The 20,887-nt window shown below is 40.5% G+C and overlaps 1 protein-coding gene across 1 annotated transcript; it reads left to right on the forward strand.

Moving 5' to 3' along the window:
• The first annotated feature begins 19 nt into the window (after window positions 1-19).
• Window positions 20-15,197, forward strand: ccdc59 (coiled-coil domain containing 59). Its single transcript, XM_063216790.1, has 4 exons — window positions 20-465; window positions 8,939-9,299; window positions 12,223-12,307; window positions 14,617-15,197. The coding sequence occupies exons 1-4, from the start codon at window positions 321-323 to the stop codon at window positions 14,779-14,781; spliced, it is 756 nt and encodes a 251-aa protein (XP_063072860.1). The 5' UTR covers window positions 20-320; the 3' UTR covers window positions 14,782-15,197.
• Window positions 15,198-20,887: the final 5,690 nt, after the last annotated feature.

The raw sequence follows: 20,887 nt of genomic DNA on the forward strand, positions 1-20,887 counted from the left end.
ATTCCGTGGTCAGCGACAACAACAGGCAAATTCCCTGGTGGACTCCACGGAGTCCACGTACATTTTTTTCTTTCAAAGTAAAAGGATTCTTGTTTGGTAAATATTTTTGGAACGCTTATTATTACCCGGGCAGTTGGCTTAACCAACACAACTTTTATTTTGAAGAACGGGAATTGTGACAGGAAGTTAACCTGTTGTCGCTGCTGTAGCCATACACGTCTATGGCTGTAGCCGCTTTTAGATTATGGTCACAGAATTTCGGTGATATGGTACGCTAACGCTGCCGCAGATGTATTAAACTGTTATTATTAATTACCAAAATGGCACCAGGAAAAAAACACACGAACAGAAACGGAGAATCCACTGGGTACAGACCAAACAATTCTAAAGTACAGCGATCGGAACATAAAAACAAGCGGAAGTGGGTTTCCGAACACAACCAAACACATGGGAGTTTACACGAGGGTAAGTTTAAACGCTCTGAGATTTACTGACTAAATGAACAAATGACAGATGTTGTGGTTGTCTTTGGTGTCAAAACACGTGTGGTTGTCTTGAGATTAGTCATTTAAACGGAAGGATATTATACACTGATCCTGTAATTGCGCCGTCACTTTCCGCTCGTGTCGCAACATTAGCCCCGTACGACTTTGTTGCTGTCGACCAACATTGACGAATCACGTGAGCGAAAACTTGTTGTTACGATGTGGGTGTTATCAGAAATGTTCTAAGCTATGAGATAGGCGTCTGTCATTGGCTCCCATTATAGCCCCGTTGGCGCACGCAGCCAAGTAAAAGATGAATGGGAGCCTATTGGGCTAAATGGCTCAGCAGGGATTTGTGACGATTCTGTTCTCTGGTTTGTAAAGATGTGTGCACATTCTGTACCTTATCATGGAAGTTGTATTAGAAGTGAAGTTAAAGGTTCCTGACATGGCTTTGTTCTCCCAAAGACGTGTTAGTTTTGTCCTGCAACACGCTAGCATTCGGCTAATACCTGCTGGCTGAGGAATCTCTGCGACTATTCACGACCAGAGCTGACGAGAGACGTACTCTGACTGATCCTCCTAGCAGAGACATCTACGGTCACACACCTCAACCCCCACCACCGTCCAACATGTTAATTGAAGGTGCCCAAGAGCGCAGTCATTTCCTTTACCCCATGTACACATGCCTCTTTTCCACCACCTTAAATGCAATAAATAACAGGTGTCCGCAACAATCCTAACATAACTTTAAACACATCGACATCTGAAGTCAGACTTAAAACTACAAAACAAATGGCGTAGTGCCGTAAAGTCGATTGTCACGTGTTATGTCATTGCTATAGTTGAAATAAGGGTCATTTTCACGAATCTAACACTTGACAAGATGCAAACGTGTCGGCAAATGCTTTCACTTACTCATATCTATCGAACGCGACTTCATTGTTTCCAGGGAAAAAATCACACGGGCAGATAGTTCTAAGAGAAGCGTACAGCCCCATTGGCACCCATTCATTATTTACTTGGCTGCGATAACATAGCTGCAGTGCCACTCCTGGCCACACCAGCTAGTTGTCGTTCTTGTACAAGATTCCATTTTCTTTGGTGTTATTAAATACTGCGCATTTAAAGTCGGCCACAAATATGAACGAGACCATGTCTGCGTTGATGTCATGTCGAATGTACTTATGTTGCATTCACCAGCTCGGGACCTCTCGAGACAGCTGACGACACTGCTCACATGACAATCGAGTTCTGGAGTTTGGTGCAAGAACGCCACTGATGCCGGAACATTCGGGATTCATGCGTGTTTTGTTTTGGTTCTCTTTTCTTTTTTTCACCTCACCTTGAGCCTCCACACCCACGACATATCATTTTAGCTTAAGTAGACTAAATCAAACAGTCAGATACCAACAGTACTGACATATGTACAACTGCAATTGAATGACATCAACTGGTGTTGTTGATAAGTGATTACAAGATGATATTTTAGCATTTATGATACTGTTTACATGCTAGTTCCATGCATGGGCGCCATGTTGATGATGCGTGTGTCGTCATACAAAACACAAGCTCGGGAACTCGTTGTTCTACACTTCCGCCTGAGATCAACCTCGATAATTATCGATCTGACATTGCGTCACCAAATCTTCACGCCCACTTTCCCGAGGTTTTAGGTCGGCTTTCTTGGGATTCTCGACTTTTTGAACGAGGTATTAATATGCGACCTTGCCTCCTCCACTTGCTTCTCGTCATGATGACATCACTGAGTAGGCGCGTACGAGTTTGTTGCGAGCGTCGATGTTGCGAAAGGCACGTGAGCGAGAACTTGTTGTCACGATGTGGGTGTTATTAAATACAGCGCATTTACAGTCGGCCACAAATATGAACGAGACGATGAGCTCGCACTGGTTTGCTCTACTAACACACCACGTGTGAGGAGTGGGGGGGCAGGCAGTGAGGAGGAGCTGAAGTGGGGACCTGCGCAAACTTGTGTAGAGGTGAGACAAGATACATACGGAAGAGCATTAGGCTCAATAGGAGGCATATATTTTGCAAATCTCTGAGAAAGGAATTCAGAATTTTCGAGAAAAAAGTCAAAATTTTCGAGAAATAAATTCAAAAGTCTTGAGAAAAAAGTCGAAAATCTAAAAGTCGAAACTTTCGAGAAATAAAGTCGTTTTGAGATGCAAAGTCAAAAGTTTTGACATACAGAGTCGAAAATTTCGAGAGAAAAAGGTCAGAAATATGAAGAAGGCGGTCCTCCACGGAGGTGACATTCACTGGCGGTGGACTTATGGCTGAGACCAGTGAGACTGGCTGGGACTGGGAGGGAGACAGTCGACTGAAGTCAAGTCAATAATAATAACAATGATAATAATAATACTTTCGTTTTATAGCGCCTTCCAAAACACCCAAGGTCGCTTCCCAGGGTAGGCTATCGTGTAGCTAAGTGTGTCTGCGCGCGTCAGGGCGTGAGCGCAAGCAAAGTTCTTCCTGTTAATAAAATCTCTGGTGCAAGTGAATGTGCTTGTGGAACGCAGCCATAAGCCTCCAGGAGGAAGAGATGTGAGAGATGTTGCTTAAACATGGCCAGTGAAGGGGTAGCCTATTCTGGATGTGGTCGGGCAGATTGTTCCAAGAGCAGCAACATGAAGTCAAGTCAAGTCAAACATTCACATGACATCCACACTCTTCTTGACGGTTCGGCAGGAGACCGCGGATCCATGGCTGCAGGAGCTATAGGTTATGCTGCATGATGTGATATTCAGGAGGTAGTATACCGTATGTGTCGAGAGGGAGTGTGGTTGCTAACAGGTGTTTGCCTCGGAGGTTGCCTATTGCTGCCAAGTTGTCTGGTTGAACCAGTGACGTGCGGTGGGATTTATGGCTGGTGAGGCAGTAACTTTTTCAATATCAGATTTTCAAATAAATAATTGCCAAATAGGCCTACCGACAAGTTCCATTATGTCATAGCAGCTTTCTTAACATAAGGTAGGCCTACATGGGTAGATGACGGATAGGCAGCAAAAAACATTTTTTTCACAAAACATTGTTTATGAGGGAAAAAAGTATATGTCTACGTAGTGCAGCAATTAATCTTTCAAAAAATCCAAGTGGTCACAATGTTGGTCTATTCATTGATTATTTATTTACGTTGATAAAGCAATTTGCTGAAAATATGTCCTTTGGTGTGACGTTAAGAAATAAATATATTAAGTAATGTAGAAATGGCTTGATGGAGTTTTATGAACATTGTTACACTCTTCATATTTATTGCAATTTTTTAAAGTCTTAATTTAATGAGAAATTACCATTTAAGTATTTTTTTTCTCATTAGATGTGAGATTATTAGAAACCTTCGAGGAAAAACAGGGATATCTTTCTTTTAAATGTTCAAAATTGTCCGAATTTATACTAACTTTTCAGGGACGATAATTTGTTCTTCCCTAATGCAATATTCAGTGTTTATCAAACATATTGTTTAGCTCAAACAAATATTTGAGCGTTTAAAACATGTCACACCGTAGGACATTCATGTCACGCCAAAGGACATAAATGCAAAACTGAGCCAGAAACAAATATATCAACATGATTATTTTGTCTTTTGATCATAATATAATGTTGTAGTCAATATGGACCTACACTTTACACTTATAAGTCTTTGAATCGTCGATTGTCAGCCTATCGTAACTTTTAATAACAGCCATGCGGTCATTAAATGTAACCTGCAGAGCTCATAAGACTCATACTGAAGTGTGACCTTGGCATGATCATCACACTTTTGAAGGTATGCTATGACTGTCACACCATTGAACCTGTGGTGTGTAGTGGCCAGTGCCTGTTTGGTATCTCAAGCTGGACAGCACATTTATGCTTTAGGCCTATATTGAGCTCTCCACAGCATACTTTATTCATCTATACTCCTCTATATACTCTCTCACTGATCTTTCCTTCACTGTTACCGTTATATTTTATGGTTTCAAAGCACCATTAATGACATTTTATATCATTTGACAGTATCTAAAATCAACAGCAAATATTCATCAACAATGCATCAAAGTATAAATCCCAAAGGCCAATAAAGGAATAAGTAATTTGAATACACAATATTTATCTAGTCAAACAACAAAACAAAAAAATGTACTACCAGTTGTTTTAAAAGCTATTTCTCAAATATCTAGTCCATTGGTGTGACCTGTTTGTCTTTGGTGTGATACTCCAAAGTGTCACACCATAGGACTTTTACCATCACACCATAGGACTTTTACCATCACACCGTAGGACTTTTGAGCTTTTGAGTTAATTTAAAGCCATGTCGTTGCCAACTGAAATACAATTTCACCTTTAGTAAGATGCATTTTCATACATCTACATAAGAAAAAAATATGAAAAATATACACTATTGTCAAAATGTATTTTATGGCTGTCACACCAAAGGACTACAAAACTAATACATCTTGTGGTAGCAAAACATAATTGATTGACTGAAGAACTCTGAGAGAAAAATCTAAAATCCACCCTTGCCATTGGCTTCTTAAGGGTCTAAAGTCACAATTTATGTGCTTCAACAATAGATAATTATCCACAGAATTAACCAAAAATATGACGTCACACCACAGGACATAGTTTTCTGTGACAAAATTTCACAAGTCCATACTGTCTCAGAAAAACGGAAAAAATTAGGCATTGCCACTTGCTAAAATAGACACCTTGAAAAACATGCCAGGGTTGTTTAGACAAATGACTGAGTTTTGATTATTTATTTAAAAATGTTTTAATATGGAGAACCAGGCTTGCCTCAGTCACACCATAGGACAAATGTGACATTTTACTCAAAATTAAGTATACTTATTTAAGCTCTGTATTTATTACACATTACTTTTTCACAACAACGACATTAGTTTAATCATTTAAAGCATTGACAATTTTGAAAGCATGAATTTACTTCATTTTAAGAGCCTGCGACAGCAAAATTTACACGTCACGTCATCTACCCACATATTTTGACATACTGCATTTCCGCAGAGAAAATGCTATTAGATCTCTCTCTCTCTCTCTCTCTCTCTCTCTCTCTCTCTCTCTCTCTCTCTCTCTCTCTCTCTCTCTCTCTCTCTCACACACACACAGGATTCAAACAGTGGTCTCACATAAACCACACAGCACCAATGTGGACAGCAGAGGAGAGGAGAGTAGTGGAGAAGAGAGGAGAGGAGAGAAGGGGAGGGGAGATGAGATGAGAGAGGAGGAGAGGAGAGGAGAGGAGAAAGGAGGAGTGGAGAGGAGCTCAAGGAGAGGGAGAGGAGAAGAGAGAAGAGGAGAGGAGATGGGAAAAGAGAGGAGAGGAGATGGGAAAAGAGAGGAGAGGGGGAGAGGAAAGGAGAGAAGAGAGGAGAGGAAAGGAAAGGAAAGGAAAGGAGAGGAGGGGAGAGGAGAGAAGAGGAGGGGAGAGTGTAAGCTCCTTCACAGACCACTGCTCTCACACACACACACAGGATTCAAACAGTGATCTCACATAAACCACACAGCAGCACCAATGTGGACTGAGCATCACGGCGGATGCTCAATGAAAGACACACAGGATTCAAAACATGGTGTCATATAGACCGCCGAGCACCACGGCGAACAAACCGGTGTAGCTTTTGTGATGCGCACCGGATTCTTGTGCAAATGTAGGCCTACTGTACATCTACTTGTACGAGGCTATGGCAAGCGATGTGGGACAAAGGTGTGGCAGGAAGCGAATGTCAACATAAACAGATATTACACAAGCTTCGATATGGTCACCAAATATTATGGGACAGTCATTTCTGTTATGGCTACACTTTGGAATTAAATCAGAGTCTTGTAGTTACACGGGTATATTTGATTTACCTCAACGGTACCCTGTACTCAACTTTACAAACAGTTACAGGGCACATGAGAATCCGGTGCCTATCACAAAAGCTACCACACCGGACAGAATCACGGCGGATTCTCTCTCTCCCCACGGGTCTCACAAACACAGGCTTCACACACATAGGAAACACTGGTCTTACCGTAACTCGTAAATCGGGTCCATGCGCAGCTCTTTCACGGTTCTCCATCACTTTGGCGTTGTGCATGCTAACGTTAGTTTAGCCGGTGCTGTTCATCCAAAACCACATCTATTCGAGACGCCCCAAACGTCTCCAAAGCAATTTGGCATTGAATATGAGTAGCCGCGAGAATTTGTGTTTCGTGAGGCTCCTTAGTGAATTGTTAAGTCGTAAAATCCCATGCGTATGGTCTTCCACACATTCTCGCCGGTTGCAAACAAGACACAGGGGAAACAAAAAATATTTTCTGTTGTAGGCCTACCACTCACTTTGAAATGATCGGGTAGTTCTAATCTTCTGACCGGTCACCTGCAGTAGCAAACCCTTCAGCTCTGTCGGTCCTCCATTCTTTATCACATATATTCCCCTTGGAAATCCAACTTTGAGAATGCTCTTAGTTTCGTTATGAAATCCACTTGTAGCAGTCAAAGTGAACAAGCTAGCCAACAACACCGACTGACTGTATTGTGAACTTCAGATTCGCTATGACGTAACTGGCCAGCAAGACTCTCAACGCCAGAACGAGCCCGCGGCCAGGCTACTGCTGGCCTCACCTCTGTATCTTTCAGTGGGCGTTATGCCAAAGCGTTCAGAGTAAAGAAATGATAATCACACGTAGAAAATAGTAAAAAAAATATCAGGAAATGAGGGCACACCATACATACTTCTATTAAGTGTATAAAAACGTTTAATACAATATTACCAGGTTGCATTCACAGAACGAGCAAAATGGCGCATGCGCTCAAGCTTGTTAACGAGGGATTGCGCAATCCGGGGTGAGGCCAGTTCAGAGTTGCCCCAAATTCAGCGTATTCGGAGCAATTTGACATGAAATGGGCAAATATTACGACTTTGGCCACGAAAATGATTGAAAATGAGTGAAACTGTTTAAATACTGCTCAAATGGTAGTTATGGTGCAGATACTCGAAAACAATAGCTGTTATTGTTACTATTATTCACATTTACTGCATCTCATCATTCTCATGTGGAGCTGGTGAGGCCGTGCCTCCCTTGCCGTATTGGAGTGCACGTGCCTGGGTTGAACTCAGCGAAGCTCACATTCAAGGGCTAGTTAGTGGCTAGTTCTAATAAGCTAACCACAAAGCATGAGCCACTAGCTACACTAGCCGAATACTTGGGGCTAACAGCCGGAGAACATCCGCGGCAACACTGTTGCATTACCAACCACAGTCCTACTCGACACATATACCTGAATATCACATAATGTGGCATAAACTTGTACACCTGCCACAGATATGACTCCGGTGTCCTGCTGAACCGCCGAGGACAATGCGAGACGAATGTATCTGCGTCTGCCCCAGGCAATCTGACTGCCTGGTCTCATTCATGTCCACTGACCGCCAGTGAATGTCACTTCCGAGGACCGCCTTCTTCATATTTCTGACTTTTTTCTCGAAATTTTCGACTTTGTATGTCAAAACTTTTGACTTTGCATCTCAAAACTTTCGACTTTATTTCTCGAAAGTTTCGACTTTTAAATTTTCGACTTTTTTCTCAAAACTTTTGTCTTTATTTTTTCGCAAATTTTGACTTTTTTCTCAAAAATTGAGAACTGAGGTCCTTTCTCAGAGATTTGCAAAATATATCTCTCCTATTGAGACTAATGCTCCGCCGTAGATACACACGTGAGTGAGTTGTTGACCAACCAGTTCATGGGCGCGTGACCTCGGAGGCAGTCCGCAGACGAGCGTTGAAGAGGATAAGCAACTGCAGAGGTTGCAAGATCTGACTGCAGTCGCATGCATCCCGCGATAGTTTGACACCATGTGACATGTCACCTCGTCAACGCAACATCGACGAAATTTCGAAGTTTGACAGGAAATCTAACCGTCATGCAGCATTTTCATCCAGGGTGCATTGATGTCTACATGCACATGTAGCCTATGCGTTGACGACATCTGGATCGCACCTACTATTTCAATATCTTGCAAAAGCTCAATTGTAGAGTCTTTTTCTCATTTGCAATTGGGATGGTGAATGAAAAACAGTCCCTCAAAAGTTGTTGTGGCTAGGCTGACAGCTGGGAAACTTTATCGTTTTCTCCACGGAGGAGGGGCCAGGAGGCGGGACGAGGAAACAAGCGCAAGTGGAGGAGGCAAGGTCGCAGCGTGAATGCCACCAACCCCATTGGCCCGTGTGAAATGCCGCTGCCCCAGCTGCCCCCATAGTTTCCAAAATTTCTGTGGGAAACACTGAGGTCACATCAAACGCTTGAAAAATCAACATTTTGAATACTACTAATTTGCGACTCTTGTTTATAGGCTATTAAGGAATTTCAACAAGTTTGTTCTTTTTTTAATTTAATGGATATTAAAACTGTGCTGCTGTTTTTTTTTCTCTTCTTTCTCATGTAGGCCAAGGATTTGCTCTCAAAAGGAAGGAGAAAGTCAAACACGAGTACAGAAAATTGCTTCGAAGGCAGTGGAAAAGCAAGGGCCAGAAATCCGAATTGAAATCAGAGTATCCAGATCATCTTCAGCACCTATATTTGGCCGAGGAGCAAAGAGAGAGAAATGAACAGCGGAAAAGACAACGCAGTACTGAAAGAATTGCTCCTCCGCCAAGGAAAGAGGAGAGCAGCCAAAAGCACGAGGCCCCTGCTGCTGGGGTCAGGATGAATGCAGTGCCTCAACCCCAACCCACAGACTGTTCCTCTGGACAGACCAAAGAGCTCTGTACACAGGCCACACCCGCATCATCTCCGCAACAAGACAGGTGAGGCAACGGCGGTTACTCAACATTCATACAACCAGGGGCCTCATCCACAAAGACCTCCTCAGATTTCTTGCTGAATCTTTTTCTAAGGGAAAATTTGAAAACGATACATTTGCATTTAAAATTTCATCAGTCCATGCATAAACAGGTTTTCATGCTGATTTTTGTGGTATGTCTGATTTCACATGAAAGTTTGTACACATGCACTTTTTCATGTTAAGTCAGTATTAGTACATATGAAAATGTATGTGAAAAGATACGAAGGGTGTATTTGCAAAACGGTGTATCTCCATTTTTTTACTTTTGCATTGTATTATTGGAAACGACTGTTCAGAGGTCCCATCACCTATGTGTGAATTCTTACCATTCAAATATTTTGATAACATACCTTTTTAACCTATATAAAATGCAGTTTGCAATGCAATTCAATGGAATGCCCAATACAAAAATGTCAATTTCCCAACATTCTACAAAATGGAGATACACCGTTTTGCAAATAAACCCATTACTTAAAGAGCTTTTATGTGCTCAAGCAAGTTTTGTACATGAGCCTCTGGGCTGGAAATTAACTTTTTTCATCACTAGCCAATTTGACTAATAGTTCCATTTTACTAGCCAATCATACACTCGCTACCAGTCAAAGTGGCTAGTAAGTTTTCAGTTCTATCAGCCAAACTTTCAGTTTCATCAGCATTTGGCCATGTGTTAATTTAGAGCCCTGAAGACAACCAATATCTCTCACACACACACACATACACATCTAAAATGATTTTGAAAAATAATCATTTGTTCCCTAAAAGATCGGTCCACCATACGTCTATAATAAAATGTGTTCTCTCAATTAAGATGAGCTAATCCATACCTGTCTGAGCTTTGTGTGTGCTCCCAGTCAGTCAGACGTGCTGTTACTCCTGTTAGCATTGTACCTCAGCATGGCCACTGGTAATTTTGGGGGGCTGAAGTTCAATGCATCCAAACTTTTCCACGCTTTCCCTCCTTACATACACTTATATGACCACTTGCATGAAACCAAGTTTAGAAGCTGTTTATGTATATGGATATTTTTGAAAATGCATTGGTTTTGGCCTCTGGTTTAACACATAAACAGAGTTTGAGAATGCACATTTCAAAACTGTGGTTTAAAAAATCACGTTGCTAAAACGCACCTGTAACAATGAAGTTTTTATCTTTATCCACATTTCATGTTTACAGGTAAACAGGGGGAAAGGGCATTTTCAAATATCCGCACGAGTGTAATCAGCACCTTTGTTCTACAAAGTGACATGTGGCGTGCGACGTGTGCCGAAAAAGGGGCACTGTAATGAAAGGCATAGTAACAACTTGTGCTTTACTTTCATTTCTGTTAGTTGTATTGATAGCAAGGAGAGAGAGAGAGAAAAGACAGCAGTGAAGGCATCATGCCATGTCAAAGCGTCTGCAGCTCAAGGAGTGTGCCGTAGATGGCTGTCTTTTGGCTCTGGGCCTTTTCACACCAGAACGGCCGCCGTCCACGGTGCCGCACTGCATTTGGAAAATCCAACTCGAGCCGAATTTTAGCAGCGGTGGAAGGCGGTGTCGTGTTGAAATGAATGGCAAAGTTGGGATTTTGAACAGGACTGGCGAAGCATGCAGACGCGGTCAGTGTGAAAGGCTGAGTGGAACACACCGGCCGAGACTCGGCAGAAAGACCGTCATCTTTTCGCTGCCGCCACGCTATGCTATGGTGTGAAACTGGCCAATTTCTGATATTTTTCCAAAGTTCTTGAGCCCGCAAACTGCAGCATATGTTGTGTGTCCCCTCATGAAGAGGTCAACAGTCAAATACAATCGTCAACATAACATTTGCGGGCGATATTTCAAAAAAGACTTTTGACTTTCACATTGCAGTGGCTAAATAATAAGGTTTAAAGCCGTATGTTATGAAATAAACGCAGTGATTAAAAAAGGGAAGTGATTATCTGGCACTTTCTCAAAGACTAGGTAGTCAGGACAGGTGACGGCACTACATTGTTGAAAAAAGATGGGTTCTGAACAGTGTGCAAAGCTTTCTCCAGCACATTCCAAAGATTTTCAATGGGTTTGAGGTCTGGCCTTGTGTGATAATGATGCATTATACACCCTCCTTTTAAGCCACTTTGGTGCAATAAGTGAGTCTCATTTCATAAAACATCTTATTCAAAGGGATCATCCTTTGGTCATGGCAAAAATCTGTGTCTTGTTCTTAAATGAGCCATGATGATGATTCAAATGTGCTTCTACTGTAAAACAGTTAGAATAATACCTTTTATTTACACAATATAGACAATTTGTCCAAGATGTAATTACAGATGTTTGACTCAGATGTAAGTGTTTGAAGGATGATTTGTGTTACACATAGGTGCCAACTTCATGTCAACGTGGGGGCGGCAGAAATATTTACAAAGTTAAAGTGATACTGTACCATTTTTGGAAATAAGCTTATTTTACACCTCCCTTTGAGTTAAATAATAGGGTTTTAGCGTTCTCCTGTACTTTCAACCGTTCTCTAGGTATGGCAGTGCAAAGTTTACCTCCAAGCTAGCAGTTAACATTGAGTCCTATGAGACCAGTTAGCCGCCAGCTGGTCTCATAGGACTCAATGTTAACTGCTAGCATGGAGGTAAAATTTGCACTGCCATACCCAGAGAACGGTTGAAAGTACAGGAGAACGGTAAAACCCTATTATTTAACTCAAAGGGAGGTGTAAAATAAGCTTATTTCCAAAAATGGGACAGTATCACTTTAAGTTTGGAGGGCTAAAAAGGTCTGTACCCTCTTAGTCTTATACCAGCCGTCCCTTTTTGTTCATACGGGCCCCTTGAGGCCTGATGGATGTCCTCAAAACATAAAGTGAATACCCGATTATTTTGACATCACTGAATTGCTTCATGTTTTGGTCCCTTAGGAAAACGGGAAAGAAAACCACATCGTACAACAGAACAAAGGAGCAGTACAAGAAACAACAAGAGGAGCGTAAAGAAAAGAAAGAGGTGAGAATGCAGAGCAGTGTTGGCACTTTTTTAGACACATCTCTATTGAACTGACTGTAGTTTGCTGCACAGGTCTGCAATGGGATTAGATTATTTCAAATCTCGAGGAAAAGGGTCGGTTCAGAGAGGTTTTATGAGTATGACGAGAGAGCAAACTCGCAACATTTTCCAGGTGGCACTGCACTCTATGGGGCGCCAACGGAGGAGCACAGAGCCCAGACAGAATGAATGGGGTCATTATGGAGCTCGACGAAAAAGGTAGGTCTGCACACTGCCAATAAGCTCCAAAAAATAAACTTTATTATTTAAAAAGTAACGTTTCGATCAGGCATATTATTATTTTTTGGAGCTTATCGGCAGTGTTCAGACCTACCTTTTTCAACTGTCTGACTTTTTTGTCTGGCACCTGCAACAAGTGTTGGATGGATGTGCGCACCCTACCCAAAACTATGTCATTATGGAGCTCCACAATAGATGCAACCGTTGCTTTGGACAGCTTTCATTTTAATTGTCCCAAAGGCAGGATAAATTGTCCTTCCAAACAGCACTAAGTTTGAATTCGCTTGATCTTCATAAAATACGCCTTTATTTGTCAATATTGCATCACTAGTGATTTCACACTCTGCGGGTTGGATTGGTAGACCGGCTGCGTTGCTGTCATCACGTCTGCCGTAAAGGGTCATATAACGTGAAATCAGACACTTTGGGACCCGACCGACACGAATTTCAATCATACTTGTTGTGCCTGTTTAGTAGCAAGGTAGCACCCCAGAACTGCATTTTTGTGAATCTGACACCAATATTAAGGGAGAAACAGACTAGCAAAGGTTTACATGTAAGGGTAGGACACTATGCATTCAGCCTTGATTATATCAGTCAGTGTAAGCCACACAAGGATGTCTGAGGTATTGTTTGAAAGCTCATTTCTGGCTCTACAAATGACTCAACAGCATGGAATACAACAACCTTCAGAATATGAATTATGATGCATTGAAAAATTAAAAAAATAATATAAAAAACGTATATTTTAAAATGGCTGGTTTCTTGTCTAAACATAGCCTGCAAGGTTATAAACAACACCTGAAAATGGGGTGTTTGGTTCTTTATTCATTTCAGAGATAATGGGACATAAAGGTTGAAATGAGTTGTAATTAAGTAGTAATAGAGTAGTCTCAGGGACAGGGCTGGACTGGCCATCTGGCATAACGGGCATTTTAAATTAATTTAACATTAAAATGTTCAAGCATCATAGGCTATGTTGTAGCTGTGTATGATGGCAACTAGTGTCTAGCATGTGTTGAGGAATGTATGCCGAGCACTGGAGAGGTGAAACTGAACTTCCTGCATCCTCATGGACCATCTCCATCCTTCACATTCCGGTAGACATGCTGTCATGAGATATTACTATGGTATCACCATATTATTACTAGGTGATTTGTATGATGCCATATTTTTGAGTCCCATAGTCTCTGAAATGAATAAAGAACCAAAAACCTGCATTTCAGGTGTTGTTCATGACATTGCAGGCTATGTTTAGACAAGGAACTGGCCATTTTAAAATATATATTTTTTTGATATTCAATTTTTAATTTTTCAATTTATGATAATTCATTTTCTGAGGGTTGTTGTGTTCCATGCTGTTTGTGTAATTTGTAGAGCCAGAAAAGAGCTTTCAAATAACACCACGGACATATTTTTGTGACTTACACTGACTGATATAATCAAGGCTGAATGCATAGTGTCCTACCCGCATATTTAAACCTTTGCTAGTCTATTTCTCCCTTAATATTGGTGTCAAATTCACACAAAGGCAGTTCTGGGGTGCTACCTTGCTACTAAACAGGCACAGCAAGTATGATTGAAATCTGTGTCGGTCGGGTCCCAAAGTGTCTGATTTCACGTGAAATGACCCTAAAGCAATTTTGTTAGCAAGAAGCAAAATAAATACATGGCAGATAAAAGCTACACAAGTGCAATCCCAGCAGGCCTGAGCAGGGATTGCATTTGTGTAGCTTTTATCTGCCATGTATTTATTGATCATTTTTATCTGCCATGTATTTATTGATTTTACCCCTTGTTGATTGTGCACTTACCCTGTGGTATAGGAATGCTATGGGATAGACTGGGACTGCTGATGATTGATGATGGTTAAATACCTGTATATGTCCAATGTTGTTGGCGTTTTAGGACAGCATAGCTTCCACCACTGTTAACACAAATAGAAGGAGGCGATTTTGGAGGCTATCTGCAACACTGTGTCCTGCTATTTGACCTTTTTAAACATTTTCCTGAAATGTGTGTTTTCGCAGGCATACCTGAAATACACAGCTGATCGGGAACAGGCAGTCCAGATGTACAAAGAAAAGAAGATGGCAACGTACAACCTCCTGAAAAGGAAAACCAAGAAGGGCCAGCCCAACTTGAATGCACAGATGGAGTTACTGCTTCAGAAGATCCAACAGTCCAAACAATAAGGAGGATTGAGTTATCTACCTTATTGTCCACAAGGGTGGCTAAGGGGAAAGGCAAAGTGGATCGGGTAATAGGTTTGATCAGTCCATTAGAGCACAGTCAATTTTTGTTGACTTCTCGGGCCCCATGAACTGTCCGGAAAGGGGCGGACACTTGTGCACTACATTGATGTGACACCAAGGTGTTATGAAACCAACCGACTAAATGTCAGTGCAGGTCAAAAACATAAGCATGTGACTGATCCAAAAGGTTTTGTTTCAGTTGTTGGAAAAATGCAAAATTTTTGGTGGGAACTACTTTCTCTTAAGGATTGGACTTTGGAATGGAATGTATCCATAGTGATTTTTCATATATGCACCTGCAGGTGTTTCTTGTCAAAAGTTCAATATTAAAATAAAGAAACATTTTATTATTCTGAGATTTTTTTCCACCAATAAGTTATTCAAAGCGAATCAAATCCGAGTCAAGTCACAAGTTAAGACACATTTGACCAAGTCCAAGTTGTACCAAAGCCGAGTCAAGTCCAAGTCTCATTTTTTACTAAGTCTTTAACAAGTGACCATGTCCAAATACAGAAAATGGAGTACATTTAGGGTTGACACGTCATTGCAACCTAAAACTCAAGTTCAAGTCAATAGCATACAAGTCTGAGTCAAGTCACAAGTCATACCTAATATTGCCAAGTCAAGTCTCAAGTCATCACTTTGTGACTCAAGTCCAAGTCACAATATGCATCTCTGGTCATAACAGAAGGTCTAATTATGAGAAGTGTCACTCCCATTGATTCCTATGGCACAGACAAAAATGAGCAATTCATGCAAAATAGTGCAAAAATGGATGGCGATAGCTCAGCTTTCCTGCTATAAGAGGGGTATTGTCGGTGCCCAACACGGACCGCCTACCCGATATGGGTTCTTTGCACACTGCACATGCGCATTGTGACTCACCAGAAATTGCCTGATCTGTACCCTGATGTGTGTTTTTGGGGACAGCGTTTAACAGAAGCACTTGTTTTACTATTGACTTTCACGTTTAGAGTGTTTATTTTGCAGGCACCCACCCGAGGCAATTTGTGTTTAAACTCTGTTTTATATGAAACACAGAACCGTCACAGAAACACTAAATAAGGTCTCCAACTTGTCAACTAACCAACTCACAATTCAGAGCACAATATCACACTATTTACAACGACATACTACATTTGATGTAAAAGAAACAACGATATAAAGTAAGGTACAAAATAAGTATATAACCTCTCCCTATGTGTTAATGTTCATGCGGCTGCAAAATAAACACTTAAAACATATGTGCATGTGCAGTGTGCAAAGAGCACACATTGGGTAGGTGGCCCCCGTTGACAACCTACTGGTATATCAAGTTCTTTGGGTGTTTTGTTATCGATTTCCCCCCCAGAGCAGAAGATTTTGACCTGTACTGGCTAGCATCAGGACTGTATTAAACCAATGTTGTGCCCCCTTTATTAACAATATTTCTTTAGTTTGTGTCTTGTAGTGCCTCCTCATTGGTCAAAAATGGTTGGTGCCCCTGGATGTTGTGCTGCTGGCCCTTATGGACAATCCAGCCTAGCAAGCTGGTAATGTATATGGATTTGGCATACAGCTTGCAAACTCATTATATATCAACCTACAGGCGCATAAACATAATTATAGGTCAAATTAGGTTTTTTTATGACTACTTTGAAATGTACAGTCAATCCGGAAAGTATTCACAGCGCCTCACTTTTTTCTCATTTTATTATCTTACAGCCTTATTCCAAATCCTACAAATGAATCTCTGTGGTCAAAATCCTACACAAATTATTCCATTATGACCGTGTGAAAAACAAGTTGTCTTGACAGTTTTGAAAGTTTATAAAAATAAAAAACAAAGAAATAATTTTTACAAAAGTATTCACAGCCTTTGCTTAATACATTGTAGAACCACCTTTGGCAGCAACTACATTATTTTTTTTCATTTCAAAATGAAAAGGAATTAAAAGGGAGGTCATTGGTGTGTGTTTCAACCTTTCAGTACATTGAAATTGTACATTTTGAGTCTGCATCTGGCTAAAATTGATGTGTGAGTTTTGAATGAAATCCTATGGAGAGTATCATGATCTGATCTGATGATGATACACTTTTTGTGTAAAACTCACTTGTTTACCACCACACATGCTTGACGCCATGTAAAGCAAATTTGTTTATCTTGTTCTCAAGAGAGATGAACAGACCAAGGATATGGATCACTGCAACCATGTCGTGTGGTCTGATGAGACCCAAGATAAACAAATTTGCTTTAGATGGTGTCAAGCATGTGTGGTGGTAAACAAGTGAATTTTACCAAAAAAGTGCATCATCTGGCTAGTCAAGCATGGTAGTGGGACTGACATCGTTTGGGGATGTAGGAATGCTGTCAACATTGGAAAGCTGAATTACATCTAAAGAAGGATGCATGTCAACATGCACTGTGACTACAGAAGCAGATCATGATACTCTCCATAGGATTTCATTCAAAACTCACACCCATCTATTTTAGTCAGGTGCAGACTCAAAATGTACAATTTGAATGTACTGAAAGGTTGAAACACACATCGATGACCTCCCTTTTAATCCTTTTTCATTTCGAAATGAAAAAATGAATGTAGTTGCTGCCAAAGGTGGTTCTGCAATGTATTAAGCAAAGGCTGTGAATACGTTTATAAAAATGATTTAAATTGAATTATTTTTTATACATTTTCAAAACTGTCAAGACAACTTGTTTTTCAAATGATCATAATGTAATAATTTGTGTAGGATTTTGACAACAGAGATTCATTTGTAGCATTTGGAATAAGGCTGTAAGATAATAAAATGTGAAAAAAGTGAAGCGCTGTGAATACTTTCCGGATTGACTGTAGTATTCATATTTTGGGACAACAAAATGATGCACAATACCAGCAGTACTTCCAGTTGCAGTACCACTCCGACAACTTTAGACACTCATTGGTTACAGATTCTTATAATTTTGCGAACCGCAAAAATCCTGCCAAAGGTAGCAATGCTAGCTTTAAGTGAGTGCTTGCTGATTTAAAAAAATGTTTTCATCTAATGTTAGTGCAATAATTGGTCCATGTTATGCTGTTTATAAATTGCCTAAAACTTCCTTAAAGGTGCACTGTGTAATATTTTAGTAGTTAATTTCCAAAATTCATGCTGCTCATTCACAAGTGCTACATTTTTCATGAATACTTACCACCACCACCAAATTTGCATTTTTCATACATGAAAAGGGGGATCTTCTCCATGGTCGGCCATTTTTAATTTCCAGAAATACACATTTTTAGCTGCAAAACTTACTGAACTTTGGTTATTCTAGTAAATATGTGGGTTGCTACTAAACATAATCTCGCTATATTTATAGTAGTGACAATAAAGTCTACTCTACTCTACTCTACTCTACTCTAAATATTGGTTTATTATTTAGTAAATATCCATGAAAAGATCCAATTTGGCAATAGGCAGCACAGTTTCAATGAGCAGCATAGTTGCAGTATCCATTCTGGCCACATCCTACCCAGTGCACCTTTAATGATACTGATATAAGTGTTGCACAGTGTCAAAAAAAGACAAATGGCCTGAATATGAAGGCAGAGATAGAGGGGGTAGACCAAAGGGGAGCGGATTCCTCCCTACGGACAGTTTGCATCAACAGTGACTAGTCACATCTCAGTGAAGGAATCCCCTTTCTTTTACGGATTACCCTGTTATTTTACCAGAGGAGAACACCATTGTACAGTGAGAATAATACATATTTGATCTCTTGCTGATTACCACTAACAAAGACATGGTGCAGTAGGTTTATTATAACGTTTATTCTAACGAGACAGAATATCACAAATTAAATCTGGAAAATAATATATTTTCATTCAAATATATTTTTATTCAGTATTTCATTGAGGGAAGGAAGTGACCCCTTTTGCCAAAGAAGACGAAGTACTTGGTGGCAATGCCCCTTGTTTTTTTTTTACACTAAGGTCAGACGTTTCTTTTAGTTGATCACAATGTTTGTGCATAGTATATTAGAAGGGTTTTTATCCACCTTTCTTTGCATCTCTAAATCATGCACTGCACATGTGCCTGGTACACCAAAAACACATTTGGACTTTGCAGATTACACTCAGTCTGACAATTACAGCATAGACCTCCAAGAAACAGAGAAGAGCTCAATATTAACTTCAACATCATACCAAAAACAAATAGTGTTGTGGACTTGGTTATCAAGACAAATTTCAATTGGCATGAATTGACCGATTTTACTTCTGTTATGGAGGTTTCACTTCATCTTTGGCTGACTCTGTCCAGGGACAATAGCCATGGCTGTACATTCACCGGCCCACTTGGAAACTTGAGAAGAAAAAAAATGTTGAAGCGGATTAAAAGCCTGCTCAGGCGACCGCCTCATGGGATCACATGCCAAATACATGACTTCACAAAGGAGCTGTTTTCATGTCACTTCAAGTCCTCTGTTCTAGAGTTCAACACATTACATTGAACACGTTCTGCTCACCTCTGATGATTGGACCCGTCCGTTGTTCAGGTAGGCTTCAATGCGCCCCAATTCTCATGGGATTTACAAAGTATGATTCAATATAGAATAGTGTAAATGTGTATATTTTCAAATGTAAACTTGCTTATTCAAAAAACCTATATCTACGTTTGAAATCAACTTTTAATGGAGACTTATTTTGATAAAGCATATTTGCAAATCAAACATTTCATGTTTGTTAACTTTGTTGTTTGCAGCCTTTCCCTTACTCTATTCCTTTGCCATAAATGCTCAAAGTTGGAAAACAACTTTTCTAGAGAGAGTGACATTGTATGCAAATCCTTGGGAAAGTATGTGGGGGGTGTGTGTGAGAGAGACTTAGGAGGGGATTTAGCCTGAACTGGCTGGTCCCCAGTTTACTGTGTGTGCCACCTACAAGGAACACAAACACATTGCCATATAATACGGGATACAATATCGGACCGCTGCTAAATGTTGTTGGCAGTCCATACGTTTATGCAGTCTCTAAGTAGCTTTTATTCAATGTGCATCAAACTTGAGGGTCTCTTGTAGTGCTGGCATGAAGGAATGGTAGACAGCTGCACCATCAGCAGCTCGATGCTTTTTTAAAAATGAGAGTAGTCTGTGGGTTCCCATTGCAACCACCAGCCATAGGTGCCGGAAAGGGGGATGCAGTGGAGCATTGGGCTCCCTAAATGAGGCTTCCTCAACGTTTAAGGCAGACAAATGAGTGGAGTGCAGCAGAAGTAACATTGTTAACCCTATCGCGCCGGATGCATCATATATGTCTCATCAAATTCAAAGCCCTCTCCACGCTGACACAAAAAAAAATCGATCTGAAAAACATCCTGCGTGTCATTTCCAAACGTCCTGCAGTACGCGGAAACCGCCACAAGAGAGCAGCGGTCGACAACAAGTTGACCACAGCTCGGCGAAAAACAGGAAAATGGGGTAGAAGCGGTTTCCCTGACCAACGCTGAGATTTCGTCAAATTGCATAAGGTTTGTGTACAAATTTCCGAAATATAACTCTACATCCTTTAATTTGAACACTTGCTTTGTGCAATTAAGCAAGGAAGAGTTTATATTTTTACACCGTGTTGCAGAGAGATCGTGCTAAAACTGATGAGACATATAAGCACCATCCGGCGGTGGCAGGAAGTCAGCCATCAATGCATTTGCTCCATAGGGAAACTTACAAAGCACACCACGACGATCGTTTAACAAAACACACAAGTTGTTTTACTTCAAGACAAAGATATTGCCTTAAGAAACAGGTTTTACTTGCAATTTTGAAAATGTAATGCAAAATATTGAAATTATGATCTCGTAAAAAATGCATTGAAGTGAATGGAGAAATGGTCCAATTGTAGTAATGGACCCATATATTCAAATTACACATCAAAAATGAATAATGATCTATATTACACTCATAAATAGGTTGTTGAGCATTCGATCAGCTATGTTTTTACATAGATTTTAAAAAATTACCCAACCAGGCTGTGGGAAATGTAAAATATGGTCCTGCTAAAACAAGGATAGGCTTAAAAAAATGGCAGGATCT

Source organism: Engraulis encrasicolus, chromosome 15 (assembly GCF_034702125.1).
Source record: "Engraulis encrasicolus isolate BLACKSEA-1 chromosome 15, IST_EnEncr_1.0, whole genome shotgun sequence".
NCBI lineage: Eukaryota > Metazoa > Chordata > Actinopteri > Clupeiformes > Engraulidae > Engraulis > Engraulis encrasicolus.

Coding starts and splice junctions, on each gene's coding strand:
- ccdc59 (XM_063216790.1), top strand. CDS start 321: ATGGCACCAGGAAAAAAACACACGAACAGAAACGGAGAATCCACTGGG. Junction 9,300..12,222: donor TCATCTCCGCAACAAGACAG/GTGAGGCAACGG, acceptor TTGGTCCCTTAG/GAAAACGGGAAAGAAAACCA. Junction 12,308..14,616: donor AGCGTAAAGAAAAGAAAGAG/GTGAGAATGCAG, acceptor GTGTTTTCGCAG/GCATACCTGAAATACACAGC.